General features: G+C 43.8%; 4 protein-coding genes across 4 annotated transcripts; all 4 read right to left on the bottom strand.

Annotated features, from left to right (window-relative positions):
* Window positions 1–337: 337 nt before the first annotated feature.
* LOC133116485 (tubulin alpha chain) lies at window positions 338–4,484 on the bottom strand. The gene is made up of 4 exons (XM_061226095.1): window positions 4,326–4,484; window positions 2,959–3,181; window positions 2,246–2,394; window positions 338–1,519 (listed from the first exon to the last, which is right to left on the bottom strand). The coding sequence occupies exons 1-4, from the start codon at window positions 4,326–4,328 to the stop codon at window positions 542–544; spliced, it is 1,353 nt and encodes a 450-aa protein (XP_061082079.1). The 5' UTR covers window positions 4,329–4,484; the 3' UTR covers window positions 338–541.
* Window positions 4,485–6,362: 1,878 nt separating this feature from the next.
* On the bottom strand, window positions 6,363–10,578 carry LOC133116195 (tubulin alpha chain-like). The gene is made up of 4 exons (XM_061225510.1): window positions 10,431–10,578; window positions 8,158–8,380; window positions 7,834–7,982; window positions 6,363–7,493 (listed from the first exon to the last, which is right to left on the bottom strand). Exons 1-4 carry the CDS (start codon window positions 10,431–10,433, stop codon window positions 6,516–6,518), a joined length of 1,353 nt encoding a protein of 450 aa, XP_061081494.1. The 5' UTR covers window positions 10,434–10,578; the 3' UTR covers window positions 6,363–6,515.
* Window positions 10,579–11,869: 1,291 nt separating this feature from the next.
* LOC133116292 (tubulin alpha chain-like) lies at window positions 11,870–12,175 on the bottom strand. The gene has a single exon (XM_061225731.1). The coding sequence runs from the start codon at window positions 12,173–12,175 to the stop codon at window positions 11,870–11,872; it is 306 nt and encodes a 101-aa protein (XP_061081715.1).
* A 107-nt stretch (window positions 12,176–12,282) lies between these two features.
* LOC133116194 (tubulin alpha-1A chain-like) lies at window positions 12,283–15,729 on the bottom strand. The gene is made up of 4 exons (XM_061225509.1): window positions 15,643–15,729; window positions 14,583–14,805; window positions 14,317–14,465; window positions 12,283–14,147 (listed from the first exon to the last, which is right to left on the bottom strand). Exons 1-4 carry the CDS (start codon window positions 15,643–15,645, stop codon window positions 13,167–13,169), a joined length of 1,356 nt encoding a protein of 451 aa, XP_061081493.1. The 5' UTR covers window positions 15,646–15,729; the 3' UTR covers window positions 12,283–13,166.
* Between the last annotated feature and the right edge of the window lie 213 nt (window positions 15,730–15,942).

The raw sequence follows: 15,942 nt of genomic DNA, 5'->3' as shown, positions 1-15,942 counted from the left end.
AAGGCCTTAATCGCGTTTTCCCACAAAACATTTTAAATTATCTTAATTCATGAATCACCAATAGTGTCCAAATACACTGCACTAAGGATGTGTGTTCCATTGGTGCTGGAGATGTAATTTATGTTTTATACACAGGTCTTTTAGGTGGAACAGTAAGCAAGGCTTTGCACCGTTCAAAACCATTTTTCTTGTGGGACACTACCTCAGTTTAGCGATGCAATTTTCCGCTCAAATACTTTTACCCATCCATTACCTAAATACCCATAGCCATCATGATTCAAGTGTCAGCCCTGGTGTAATTTGTCAAATGTGATTATTTCAAGAATATCAACATCAATTCAATTGACACGAAATATTTTTATTGGAATTATTGGCCCAACTTAAATGTCAGTATTTGTAGCATAAATACTCAATGACCTTGTGTCTTTTTAGAATGTTTAATGCTCTGGAATGATTTTCATGTTACCCCTTTGAAATTTTCTACAGTCTGTAAAATTTGATGTTAAGAGGAGATCATTCAAAAAGTGGAATGCGGAAGCTTCTAGTACTCTTCTCCTTCTTCATCTTCCTCCCCGACGCTGTCAGTCCCCACCTCTTCATAGTCCTTCTCCAGGGCCGCCATGTCTTCTCTGGCTTCAGAGAACTCTCCCTCCTCCATGCCCTCTCCCACGTACCAGTGGACGAAGGCACGCTTGGCGTACATCAGGTCAAACTTGTGATCCAGACGGGCCCAGGCCTCGGCGATGGCAGTGGTGTTGCTCAGCATGCACACGGCCCTCTGCACCTTGGCCAGGTCTCCCCCAGGCACCACAGTGGGGGGCTGGTAGTTGATGCCCACCTTGAAGCCAGTGGGACACCAGTCCACAAACTGAATGCTACGCTTGGTCTTGATGGTGGCGATGGCTGAGTTGACATCTTTTGGCACCACGTCACCACGATACAGCAGGCAGCAGGCCATGTACTTGCCGTGACGTGGGTCGCATTTCACCATCTGGTTGGCTGGCTCAAAGCAGGCATTGGTGATTTCAGCCACAGACAGCTGCTCATGGTAGGCTCTCTCTGCAGAGATGACCGGGGCGTAGGTAGCCAGGGGGAAGTGGATACGGGGATAGGGCACCAAGTTGGTCTGGAACTCGGTCAGATCCACATTGAGGGCCCCATCAAAGCGCAGGGAAGCTGTGATGGAAGACACAATCTGGCCGATAAGCCTGTTGAGGTTGGTGTAGGTGGGACGCTCAATGTCCAGGTTCCTGCGGCAGATGTCGTAGATGGCCTCATTGTCCACCATGAAAGCACAGTCGGAGTGCTCCAGGGTGGTGTGGGTGGTCAGGATGGAGTTGTAGGGCTCCACCACAGCTGTGGACACCTGCGGAGCTGGGTAGACCGCAAACTCCAGCTTGGACTTCTTGCCATAGTCGACAGAGAGGCGTTCCATCAGCAGGGAGGTGAACCCTGACCCAGTGCCCCCACCGAAGCTGTGGAAGATGAGGAAGCCCTGGAGCCCAGTGCACTGGTCTGCCTGGAGGAGGGGAGCATGTTCAGCATATTTATGCACAATTTTTGCAGACATTTTTGCAAAACTTTGCTTTTGAAAACACAAAGTTCAAGTCCACAGAAATAGCTAACACAAGGGTGCACAACTCTGCAAGCTGGTTTTTCATTCATTATCCTAACCCGCTTATCCTGAACAGGTTCGCAGGGGGGCTGGAGCCTATCCTAGCATACATTGGGCGAAAGGCAGGAATACACCCTGGACAGGTTGCCAGTCCATCACAGGGCACACACACCATTCACTCACACACTCATACCTATGGGCAATTTAGACTCTCCAATCAGCCTAACCTGCATGTCTTTGGACTGAGGGAGGAAACCGGAGTACCCGGAGGAAACCCACACAAACACGGGGAGAACATGCAAACTCCACACACACAGGCCCCTGCCGACCGGGATTTGAACCCAGGACCTCCTTGCTGTGAGGTGGCAGTGCTACCCACTGCACCATCCGCGCCGCCCAAGCTGGTTTTTGTTCCAACCAATTACTTTCATTTATTTTCCTGACAGCTCTAGAAATGATGCTGGTTCCCTCCTGTGCTTGAGTAGAGTAAAATCTTTAGGATGCAGAGACATTATTTGCTAATTAAATAATTAAGAGCAATTAAGTTGGCACAAAATCCTGACGTGGATCGGCCGTTGCTATGCACCCCTGAGCTAACATAATATGAACCAAATGGAAAGGTAAATTTACCAGTTTTCGTGTCCTATCCAAAACCAGGTCGATGATTTCCTTGCCGATGGTGTAATGCCCTCGAGCGTAGTTATTAGCAGCGTCCTCTTTTCCTGTGATGAGCTGCTCTGGGTGGAACAGCTGGCGGTAGGTACCTGTGCGCACCTCATCTGAAGGGACAGAAAACAGTTAGTCAGTATTAAAATATTAAGCTACGCAAATAACCAAGAGGAGAAATTCTCAAAATGTGATACAGAGCCACATGCTTCAATGAGGCCATTGGTTTTACTGAAATTATGAAGAGCATAATGATTGAAAAATTGGTGTGACCACTCCCATAGCTGCTCAAACTTTATGTAAATGTTCTCTACATATTCAGTAGAAAACATGCAAAATATTAGCCTAATTGCATTTGTCGTTCCAGAGATATTGGCTCTAGAATGGAGTGGGCGGATGGAACCCAAGAAGTCCACACCCTGGAAACTGAATTTTGTGTCGATTTTTGAGTCGTATCTTTTTATGAGCAATACACATTTTCAGGTTTCTTTCTTGCTTTAATACAAAAGGTATGATGCTCCAAAATCAACACAAACCCCAATTTCCAGTTGTGAGTGACTTTTTGGGTGTCCCTTTTTTAATATTATTCTAATATTTATAGATATAGGTTTGAGCAAAATTTTACTCATTTTATTTATTTACTTACAAATAATGACCCTAATGCAGACCAGACTTACCTATGACAGTTGGCTCCAGGTCCACAAAAATAGCACGTGGGACATGCTTGCCAGCCCCCGTCTCACTGAAGAAGGTGTTAAAGGAGTCGTCTCCTCCGCCAATGGTCTTGTCACTGGGCATCTGCCCATCAGGCTGAATGCCATGCTCCAAGCAGTACAACTCCCAGCATGCATTGCCCATCTGGGTCCCAGCTTGGCCCACATGCATTGAGATACATTCACGCTGGAAAGAGAAACAAAGACTTTAGTGAATGATCAGTCTTCACCGGGAGTTATGGTGACAGAGAGCAGAGCAGAGCGAGGGAGGAGCCTGGGAGACATGAACAGTGACAGCATTCAACTGGCTGCATCTCACACTCCCATCAAAGGTAAGACCACCCAATTCCACTTCCATAATGTCTAAACCTACCCAGCTAACAAGATGTTCTCACAGTCTTGCTGCCATGTAGTGGCAATTGACAAAATTCCACGCACTGTGAGATCATTTTGTGTTAGCTGGGAAACTGATTAGGCAGGATTTCTGTAGCCTATAGTGTTACTAGATTTGTGGGGTGGATTTATAAAACTAGCCAAAGCCCTTATACACTGCATTGCATAACACAAGCAATCAAAACAATGTCAAATATATATATATATATATATATATATATATATATATATATTTCCAAATGCGTATTTATCCATAGGTCTGGGTTCCTAAATAACGACAATATATGTAATCAAACAGAAGTAAATTTGTTGCCTTTGAATACTAAATTAGATTATCTATTCCCGTTATAATGCTGAATCATCTGCGTCGAGCAAGACAATACGCACCGAAGAGAAAATGGGGAAGAAAGCGGTGGCCTTTGTCACCACCTCCTCTCCACCCTTTTGCCCCAAGCCACACTGCTTTCAAATTTATCTTATCGCGCGTTTTTAGACTTGGAACTCACTTTCCCCTTTAGGCTATTCGAAAATAATTTAATGTTACGGGTTTGTCAAGCAACATACGTTTACTAACTACATCTCGCTCATAATGCAATCGTACTATTGGGGGGGGGAGGAAATATTGACACAGAATTTCAAGATCTATACCCCTAGTGTTCAAACAAATCGCGAAAAACACGCAAACGGCTAATATTTTAAACTATTTAGCCTGTTTTGAATTGCGCCGTTTTGCTGCATGCTGAGATTTTCCACTACGCCAATCCTAGCGGGCTGAATCCAGATCCCAACTAATCCTTTTTTCCTCCGCGTTCTCGTCTATTTTATTATAAATATGATCATTAAAACTGAAATAGAAAACAAAATATGCACATATAGTCCATTTCCATTCTCGCCTACGGCTGGACCTGAAAGGGTGGGATCATTACGTCGGCACTCACCATTTTGTCTGGTTTTAGGTTAGTTCTTGCCGACGTTGAGGATTCGGAAGGAGAAGGAAGATATGCAGCTGGCTGTGTAGGGCGGGGTTTTTATAGTGGGAGCTAAACGGGAGAAGGATGAAGCCGCTTTGTCTGCTGGCGGGAGTGACAGCAGTGAAATGGGCCGGCCTTAGCATCGAAACATACTGGCTTTCTTCAAAGGAGGGTAGAGTAAGTCTGAACTTTTGTTACATTTACAGATAGTAAATGTCATTGTAAAAGCCACGTCAAATGTAGCACACTTCAATACATACAAATACCGTAATGTTACTCAAAGAGCGGCGCCACACATCCAACGTAAGAAACGGTGGTCAGGTTTATGTCAACCCCACAATACGTTAAAGAACTTAAACTTAAGATGAATTTACAAAGGTATCAAATAGATAAATATGAATAGGTAATAGGTGCCTTTGTATTTTAAATGATAAAATGAAAACCCTGTCAGTAGCAGTGGTGCTATAGTGATAAATGATTGTGCTGTATAAAACAAAGGCACAGCTGTTCTACTGTAGACCAAGTGACATAACCAGAATTATTTTACAAATTATCCAGCTGTGTTGTAATGCTCCTTTTTAATGAGGTGGTTTTGTTTGAATCCCCTACATTTGTTTGATAACACTCATTAAAAAGTTATCCTTTTTCTCCCAATCTGGAATACATATTGCTGCAGTCTCCACTATCAAATTGGGAGCCAGACAAATCATATGCTCCTCTCCAAATCTTGTGATATCATCTTTCACTTATCACACAGTAGTCTACAAGTCAGGCTTGCAGAGACACAAGTTGGACAAACATACCTCGTGCAGCTCAACAGTTGGGAGTGCAGGGGTCCAGCTGACAAGCAGGGATTACTAGAGAGCGTTGAGATGTCGTCAGCCAGGTGAGCAACAATACTGGCACAGTCCAGATTCAATACCAGACAATGGGAGCCATCCACACAAACAGTGCCTTAACAGAATTAACCTTTAGCAACTCTTGGCGATTCTTTAAAAAGGGTCATACGTGTTTACATGCCTGGATGAAGGCCTCTTCAAAGCAAACGTCACAACCTGACTAAATGCAAAGATCCATTTAAGTTTTTTTTAACTGCACATACTGTTCATATATGCAACTCTACACCCGTGCAGATGTCTTCATTGATTAAGCTGCTTTCCCATCTCCCTTTTGGCATCTATCACGATGACTGCAAGTTACTGCATTGTAAAATTGATTGTGAAACCCAAAATGAGACTTTCCTTCCTTAAATGCATGGCATTTGTTAACATGTTTACTTGGAGGAAAATAGTAATTATTCTTTGCTATTACAATTAAAGACAATGGCAGTCGCAACTTTATTGGTGTGGACATCCACACAGTTGCATAGCACGTTGTCATGGTATCCGACTCTTCTTTTTTGGTCCTTGTCAGTTACTCTCCAGACTGGGAAACTAAATTCTGCACTTTATGCTCAGAAGTGGGGAATTTGTGGTCCTGTTTATATAGTGTGTAACACAATTCAGAATCCTCAATTTGAATTATCCTTATTTAACTGGAAGGGGCATAGGTTTCTTAGATCTCATGAAAAAGTTGAATTATGTATTGGCATTTTGGGTGGTGGTGTGTGTTACCTGACCAAGAGTGATCACTGGGCTGTTGATTTGAACCAAGTTCATACTGACAAATTATCCCTGGCCCCATGAGGTTCTCACATTATTATAGGGTCAGGTACAGAAAGAAATGTGAACTCAAACTCTTAGCCAAAATTCAAACCTTGAGTACAGGTGTATTGACATGAAGCTCATCGCTGTGGAATAGCTCATTTAAAGGCCCCAGACCTCCTAAAATGCAGATGATCTCAAATACCTGAATATCTTTCGAGAATATTTTTAAGAGCGTCAATGCTTTTCATACATCAGCCTTTCATTTGGTGGCATACATTTCAGTGTTAATTTCTAAAATGGCTCACCCATATTACGTAATAACTTTTTTCTTAGAACTGATTTTGCAACAAGACAACACTTGAAGAATTGACAAGTCAATATTTATTGTTTTGCATGTTGTGGATGTCATTTTTCAGATTAAAATTAAAAGCTTGTTTTTATTCATGTAAATTGATAACAAAATATTTCTTCAATCTAACATGGTGTGCACCATGGAGGCTGTAGCTTCACACTAGTACTCTTCTCCTTCTTCATCTTCATCCCCGACGCTGTCTGTCCCCACCTCTTCATAGTCCTTCTCCAGGGCCGCCATGTCTTCTCTGGCTTCAGAGAACTCTCCCTCCTCCATGCCCTCTCCCACGTACCAGTGGACGAAGGCACGCTTGGCGTACATCAGGTCAAACTTGTGATCCAGACGGGCCCAGGCCTCGGCGATGGCAGTGGTGTTGCTCAGCATGCACACGGCCCTCTGCACCTTGGCCAGGTCTCCCCCAGGCACCACAGTGGGGGGCTGGTAGTTGATGCCCACCTTGAAGCCAGTGGGACACCAGTCCACAAACTGAATGCTACGCTTGGTCTTGATGGTGGCGATGGCTGAGTTGACATCTTTTGGCACCACGTCACCACGGTACAGCAGGCAGCAGGCCATGTACTTGCCGTGACGTGGGTCGCATTTCACCATCTGGTTGGCTGGTTCAAAGCAGGCATTGGTGATTTCAGACACAGAGAGCTGCTCATGGTAGGCCTTCTCTGCAGAGATGACCGGGGCGTAGGTAGCCAGGGGGAAGTGGATACGGGGATAGGGCACCAAGTTGGTCTGGAACTCGGTCAGATCCACATTGAGGGCCCCATCAAAGCGCAGGGAGGCGGTGATGGAAGACACAATCTGGCCGATAAGCCTGTTGAGGTTGGTGTAGGTGGGACGCTCAATGTCCAGGTTCCTGCGGCAGATGTCGTAGATGGCCTCATTGTCCACCATGAAAGCACAGTCGGAGTGCTCCAGGGTGGTGTGGGTGGTGAGGATGGAGTTGTAGGGCTCCACCACAGCTGTGGACACCTGCGGAGCTGGGTAGACCGCAAACTCCAGCTTGGACTTCTTGCCATAGTCGACAGAGAGGCGTTCCATCAGCAGGGAGGTGAACCCTGACCCAGTGCCCCCACCGAAGCTGTGGAAGATGAGGAAGCCCTGGAGCCCAGTGCACTGGTCTGCCTGGAGGAGGGGAGCATGTTGAGCATATTTATGCAGGCTCATGGGCTTTTTTTTGCTAAACTTTGCATTAAAATGAAGTTCAAGTACAATAGAACCTCTACTATCCAGCAGCCTTGGGAAATCAGTGGTGCCAGAAAGAACATTCCTGTTAGCGGAATAGAATTGTAAATTAAAATAAATGTATTTTATTGCTCTAGGGCTCCATCTGCTAGGCTTATAACTTGAGCAGATACATTTGGTGTTTGGCAAGTGGCATATCGGTTTAGGATGCTGGTAGTAGAGGTTTGATTGATTGGAGAAATGGTGAACATAAATGAACCAAATGGAAAGGTAAATTTACCAGTTTTCGTGTCCTATCCAAAACCAGGTCGATGATTTCCTTGCCGATGGTGTAATGCCCACGAGCGTAGTTATTGGCAGCGTCCTCTTTTCCTGTGATGAGCTGCTCTGGGTGGAACAGCTGGCGGTAGGTACCTGTGCGCACCTCATCTGAAGGGACAGAAAACAGTTAGTCAGTATTGAAGCATTTAACTACAAATAACCAAGAAATGATGGTGTCCACATCTCAAAATATGATAATGTACCACATTCCTCAATGAAGCCATTTGTTTTAATGATTCAACTGGTGAAACATACTCCAGCTGCTAATGCAGACCAGACTTACCTATGACGGTTGGCTCCAGGTCCACAAAAATAGCACGTGGGACATGCTTGCCAGCCCCCGTCTCACTGAAGAAGGTGTTAAAGGAGTCGTCTCCTCCGCCAATGGTCTTGTCACTGGGCATCTGCCCATCAGGCTGAATGCCATGCTCCAGGCAGTACAACTCCCAGCAAGCATTGCCCATCTGGGTCCCAGCTTGGCCCACATGTACAGAGATGCACTCACGCTGGAAAGGGAAACAAAGCACTGGAGTGAATCATCGGTCTCCACTGGGAGTTGGGCTGACAGAGCAGGGCACAGGGGGAGGGAGGAGCCAGGGAACAATGAGCAGTGTCAGCACTTAACCGGCTGGATCTGCATCCGCTACGGCCAGCAACAGGAAGGGCGCCATGAGGTCTAAACCAACCCATTTGGCAGGATTTCCATTGTTGCTGATCGGATCAGCAGGGTGGATTTATGAAAAATAAAGGACCAAAGCAGTGACACACTGCATAACTCTTTGGAGCATGCATTTAAATGGATATAGATTTGAATGGAAGATGAGAAGATCAACCACTAACAAGTGCGCCAACTGTCATTTTATGTGATGGTGCTACCACTTTCCAATTTACAATAATTTAATTTAATTCAAAATTAATTGCATGTTGAATAAGTTGAAATGAAAAAAAAAAAAAATCATGTGGAGCAGAATTAAAATGTAAATATTATACAAACCATTTATTCAACATTTTATTTAGTGTAAAAGTAAGCCCTAGAATGTATGCCACTACAGAGCGCTGCCTTTGTGCGAGTAAGTTTTGAATGATAATGTCCATTTACTTGTGAGTAGGGCTGCAGAAATTAATTTAAGATTTCATTTAAGAATTTAAGAGATTCTTTTTTGTAATCAGAATTGACATTGATGGCCATTTGTGAATAACCAAATGGCATTGAAGATCGAACATTAAAATTTTTGAAAAATTCATAAAATATGTTCATCACCAACTGCAGCCCAAAATGTATAACTGTAGTAAGAGCGGAATGTATGCGACGGCTACGATTTCAGATGCTCCCATTTTAAATGTAAATTGTTTTTAAACTGGAAATTAATGAATGGGTTCACCATTTTAAACCTGCCGTTGTAGCCTACCATACAGGCAGTCTACCTTCACGCTTTGAGAGTCACCACAAATGGTAGGAGACTACGCATTTGGAAAACGCTTGTTTAAAACCGCACCCCGGCGCGCATCGTGCTCCCCAGGAAGCACGCGTTTCATTCGGATTCAGTGCACACACGAGTTACATTTCCTTTTGCCAATAGCCTGAATGTTTAAGGTATGGAGAAAAGGCACTAGCCTACTTAACATCAAACGTTCCACATAAAAATATATAATTCATCACTAATCAGACTAGCCCGTAATAGGCTAATTAATGGCATAGTTTCCCCCAACATTCGCGTGCCTGCTTTCTTATTGGGTAGTTTAACATACATGTAACGTAGTTTAACATACGTGTTAAACTGCGCCACAAGTCACTGAGTGCTAAGTCACATGGAGGATGCTAAATGGCGCAAATCGCCATGTGAACGGAAACGAGTATTACAGGACAGAAGCGCGGAACAAGAAAGAAAATGTCCACCGAAAAGAGAACCTGGGAGGAAACCGGCACCCTAAGGCTACCTGAGCTCCCGCCCTCCAGCCTCGCCGCAAGCACGGGTTGGTTATTTTGTAACAAAAGGATCTATCGGATCGCGCCTTTTGGAGCTGGAGCTCACGTTCGTCTTTATTCTCACAATTTCCGGCCTCGTTAAGCAGCCTAACACAGGTTTAATAACTAGGCCATGTCTCGTTCGTAAAGCATTGTCCACGTCGGGTGGGAAAAAACAACAAAGAAACTTTAAATAAGCCTATAGAATTTAAAAATATCCAAACAAAAGAATAACAGGTTTGCCTAAACGGCTATTTGAGAGAAATGCGCCAGTTATTTGGCAGCCTGCCCATGAACTAAAGCCAGTCACGCGCTGCACTTTCTCACCCATCCAAGCGTAGGCTACAGGACATACCGGCTGAATCCATTTAGACGCATCAGTTTGCCATTCCTTTTTATTCACGTTCTCGCTTATTATTATTATTATTTAAAAAAAAATATTCTAAATAAGACAATTAATTGAAAAATGTAAGCCTAACTAAACCAATATAAAACCATTCCCCCTTCGTGGTATGCGTATTTCTTCCGTCTATTACTGGACCTGAAATAGATGGAATGCTAATCCCAAATTTAACTGCGTAGGCACTCACCATTTTGTCAGATTTCCCTTCTTGCCGACGTTGAGGATTCGGAAAGAGAAGGCAGATATGCAGCTGGCTGGTCAAGGCGGGGTTTTTATAGTGCGAGCGAAACAGGAAGCGATTCTCTGTTCAGGCGGGAGGGACAGCAGTGAAATAGGCTGGGCTTCGCATTTAAATTTTTTTTTTTCAAAGGGATTTACTCAGTTTGAATTTTTGTTACATTTTTAGATACTGGTTGTAAAAGACCAGTCTTATGTGGCACACTTCACTCGCTATATAAAAGTTCAGCGATGTTACTCAAAATGTGGAGACATATTCAGTTGTGCGAAAGTAGGAACTAGTGGTCAGATTATATCAATCCCAATCCCACTACTGACGTTTTGTTTTTTTGCTGAATCACTACGAACAGAACCCAGAGTGTAAAATAGACAGCTAGTAACAGGGCAAACGACTGTGTTTGCATTTTTAATCAACAAACTGACCAGCCTTTCAGTAACATTCGTGGTAAAGGATCATACTGTAAGATTCTGTTGCTCTGTGTCTTTGTGACTGTTTTCTATTAAAAGCGCTGTACAAATACTTTGACTTTACTTAAAACAAAGGCTACAAGATTAATACCCTGGCAGGACATTGCTATATAACTATAGACCAAGCTACTTCACCAGAATTGCTTTAGAAATGATCCAGCTGTGGGACAATGCTTTTTTTAAATGAGACAGTTTTGTTTGAAACACCTACATTTGATTTTTTCTTTTCTCCCAATTTGTATTTCTCAGTCATATTCTTCAACACACATTCTTGCAGTCTCCATGATCAATTTGGGAGAGCCCAGACAAAGCATGTGCTCTGCTCCAAATCATGTGATGCCAGCTTCCACTTATCACACAGCAGCCTAGGCAAGTCAGGATTGCAGAGACACAAGTTGGACAAAGATACATTGTGCCCTTCTACAGATATGAGTACCAGTTGGTTGCCCAGTTGACCAGCAGGGATCACTACAGATAATTGTGATGTTGTCATGATCGTCACTGTTGGTGACAGTCAGCACTTGCAGAGTCCAGATTCTACACCAGACCGTGGGATTTTTACTGACAGAGAGAAATAGTGCCTTATGAGCCACTAGCAACCCCAACAATTATTTTAAGAGTCATCTGTATCTGTGTCCCTAGATAAAAGCCTTTCAAAGCAAAATAATGTAATGCACGTAATGTTACATGCCAACTTGACTAAATGCAAAGATAATTTAATTAATAAAACTAATTTTAAAAAAAAACTACATATTTCATATATGCAACTTTGCACCCATGCAGATATCTTCTTCCTTTTTCTTTCCCAATTCTCTTGTGGCAACTTTCAGGTTGACTGGAAGAGTTGCTTCATTTTAAACTAGATTGGGTAACACAAATTGAGAATCTCTGTCCCTAAATGTGTGCCAATTTTTAACGTATTTACTGAATGGTGCGCTTGGTCTTGATGGTGGCGATGGCTGAGTTGACATCTTTTGGCACCACATCACCACGGTACAGCAGGCAGCAGGCCATGTACTTGCCGTGACGTGGGTCGCATTTCACCATCTGGTTGGCTGGTTCAAAGCAGGCATTGGTGATTTCAGCCACAGACAGCTGCTCATGGTAGGCCTTCTCTGCAGAGATGACCGGGGCGTAGGTAGCCAGGGGGAAGTGGATACGGGGATAGGGCACCAAGTTGGTCTGGAACTCGGTCAGATCCACATCGAGGGCCAGACAGCTGCTCATGGTAGGCCTTCTCTGCAGCTAAATGTGTGCCAATTTTTTACGTATTTACTTAACAAAAAAAAATAGTATTCTTTGCAATTACAATTAAAGGCAATGGCAGTCACAGCTTTTTTGGTGATCCGAACTTTATTGGACATCCACACTTTTGCATAGCATAGCATAGCGACTTTGTTGATCACTCTCCAGAACACTGAAAGTTTACATACGCACTTTATAGGACTGGGAGTAATGAAATACTGGGCCAGTCACTTGTGTTTACATAGTGTGACACATTTCAGCACACTCAGGTTGATTTATGTGTGTTCCTCCGAACTGTCTTTAGCTGGAATGAGAGAGAAAGGGGTGCATGTGTCTTAGATCTCATGAAAATAGTTTTTAAGAAAGTATTTGTTGGGGTTTGGCATGGTGGTGTGTGTTACCTGACCAACAGAGTTGTTATTAGGCTTTTGGTTTCAACAGAGTTCATACTGACAGAACTGACCCCTGGCCCCATGGGGCTCCAATCATTGCAGATTCAGGTACAGATAGAAATGAGGAAGAAACCTAAACTCAAGCTCTTAGCTAAACCTTGAGTACAGGGGATTGAGTTATGATATTACACTCATCCCTATGGAATAGCTTCTGATTAAGCCCCCACACCTTCTACAATGCAGATCTCAATCTCAAATTAATCTCAAATGCCTGGCTGTCTTTATAGAATATTTTATAATAATGATAGTAAATGCACACTTTCCATACACAATTTACAAGTCAGCCTTTCATTACTGTCATACGATTCTATTATTTAAAAAACATGTTCACCCATAGTGCATGAGAGCTAGAAATAAAAAACAAACATTCCAAATGACAGCATCCAAAGTATTGTAAAGACAATATTTATTATAGTTTTCAGAGTTGTGTCATTTTTCACATGACTTATGAATTAATGTGAGTACTTGTCTAAATATTTCTGTGATCGAATTCTATGAATCGTGAAGGCTTCAGCTCCACACTAGTACTCCTCTCCTTCTTCTTCTCCTTCCTCTCCCACGCTGTCAGTCCCCACCTCTTCATAGTCCTTCTCCAGGGCCGCCATGTCTTCTCTGGCTTCAGAGAACTCTCCCTCCTCCATGCCCTCTCCCACGTACCAGTGGACGAAGGCACGCTTGGCGTACATCAGGTCAAACTTGTGATCCAGACGGGCCCAGGCCTCGGCGATGGCAGTGGTGTTGCTCAGCATGCACACGGCCCTCTGCACCTTGGCCAGGTCTCCCCCAGGCACCACAGTGGGGGGCTGGTAGTTGATGCCCACCTTGAAGCCAGTGGGACACCAGTCCACAAACTGAATGGTGCGCTTGGTCTTGATAGTAGCGATGGCTGAGTTGACATCTTTTGGCACCACGTCACCACGGTACAGCAGGCAGCAGGCCATGTACTTGCCGTGACGTGGGTCGCATTTCACCATCTGGTTGGCTGGCTCAAAGCAGGCATTGGTGATTTCAGACACAGAGAGCTGCTCATGGTAGGCCTTCTCTGCAGAGATGACCGGGGCGTAGGTAGCCAGGGGGAAGTGGATACGGGGATAGGGCACCAAGTTGGTCTGGAACTCGGTCAGATCCACATTGAGGGCCCCATCAAAGCGCAGGGAAGCTGTGATGGAAGACACAATCTGGCCGATAAGCCTGTTGAGGTTGGTGTAGGTGGGACGCTCAATGTCCAGGTTCCTGCGGCAGATGTCGTAGATGGCCTCATTGTCCACCATGAAAGCACAGTCGGAGTGCTCCAAGGTGGTGTGGGTGGTGAGGATGGAGTTGTAGGGCTCTACCACAGCTGTGGACACCTGCGGAGCTGGGTAGACCGCAAACTCCAGCTTGGATTTCTTGCCATAGTCGACAGAGAGGCGTTCCATCAGCAGGGAGGTGAACCCTGACCCAGTGCCCCCACCGAAACTGTGGAAGATGAGGAAGCCCTGGAGCCCAGTGCACTGGTCTGCCTGAAAGGAGGGGAATATGTTCAATATATTTATGCACAGATACAGTGAAAACTTCAGTTTGTACATTTTTATTTACTGTATTCTTTGTTTTTGGTTGTTACCATAGCTTGCCGCAAGATCACAGAAAATAATGAAGGACAACAAGAATCATTAGGAAAACTAAATTTACCAGTTTTCGTATTCTGTCTAAAACCAGGTCGATGATTTCCTTGCCGATGGTGTAATGCCCACGAGCGTAGTTATTGGCAGCGTCCTCTTTTCCTGTGATGAGCTGCTCTGGGTGGAACAGCTGGCGGTAGGTACCTGTGCGCACCTCATCTGAAGGTAGGTACAGAGGACTGTTACTATGCAAATCACTAAATATGGTTTTACTGTTATAAATTATAATAAAAATGAGAAAAACCAGTTATAGCTTCTAACACAGTTCAAATTTACCTATGACAGTTGGCTCCAGGTCCACAAAGACGGCACGTGGGACATGCTTGCCAGCCCCCGTCTCACTGAAGAAGGTGTTAAAGGAGTCGTCTCCTCCACCAATGGTCTTGTCACTGGGCATCTGCCCATCAGGCTGAATGCCATGCTCCAAGCAATACAACTCCCAGCATGCATTGCCAATCTGCGCTCCAGCTTGGCCCACATGGATAGAAATGCACTCACGCTTGAGGGAGAGAGAATGAGAAAGATGTAAATATGATAGATAATGATGAGGAGAAATGTAAGTACATTTAAAAAAAAAAATATATATATATATAGAAGTCATTAAGTAAATAAATAAGAAAAACTGCTGAAGCCAATATCGACTATCGACCTAAATGGCAGTCTGCAGTATAATAATACATACTAATACTAATACATTATGCCAACAGGACTACCATTGTCCAAATCTACAAACAAAGTAATTTGAATAAAAAAGGTAATTTTTCAGAACACAGCAGCCATATCTGGTTTGGCTCATCAAGGAATTCTGCTTTTGTAAGAGATCACTTTTAATCAAAGCAAACAATTTATTATGCACCACTTGGTTGGCATTTTTATATAGCTCCTTTATCCAAAGCGCTGTACAATTAATGCTTCTCATTCACCCATTCATACACACACTCACACACTGACGGCGATTGGCTGCCATGCAAGGCACCGACCAGCTCATCAGGAGCATTTGGGGGTTAGGTGTCTTGCTCAGGGACACTTTGACACAGCCCGGGCTGTGACCGGCAACCCTCCGACTGCCATACGACTGCTCTTACTGCCTGAGCCATGTCGCCCCTCACTTAAAAGTTCAAAACTACATCAGATTACTTCCTTTGAAAGTATGCGATCTACTACTCTCTAGAGTAAATAGATGATGAAATCTCTCTCCCACACTTTTACTGAGACCTGAGTCATTTTTTAAAGTAAAAGCAGCTCTTAATCTGCTTTTTCTTCAGTACACTCAAATTCCTATCAGTTTCAATTAATTTTCTAATTAAACCGAACAAATGCAGTTATTTGTTCTCACCATGTTTCAATTTTTCTCTCAGCCAGACGTGCAAGGGTTCAGGATAGGAGATCTTTGTGTCAGTTGGTAGCTTGGGGAGCAAACTTTATATCTGCAGGATTGCTAGGCAACACTGATCTGTGTTGTTGGTAACTAGAGAAGACAAACAAACTGATACTATCTTAACTGAAAAAAGGGGGAAACTGGGCAGAAGTTAAGGTTTATAATAGTCTGTATAGCTTGCTGTAATAGGGAAAGATTTGTCTGCTGCCAATAATGACTAAAATATCAATATAAAATAATTACAAACAAAGTTTTTCC

The sequence above is a fragment of the Conger conger genome, chromosome 17 (genome assembly GCF_963514075.1).
Source record: "Conger conger chromosome 17, fConCon1.1, whole genome shotgun sequence".
NCBI classification, from domain to species: Eukaryota; Metazoa; Chordata; class Actinopteri; order Anguilliformes; family Congridae; genus Conger; species Conger conger.
This window is presented reverse-complemented; position numbering and strand designations above follow the sequence as displayed.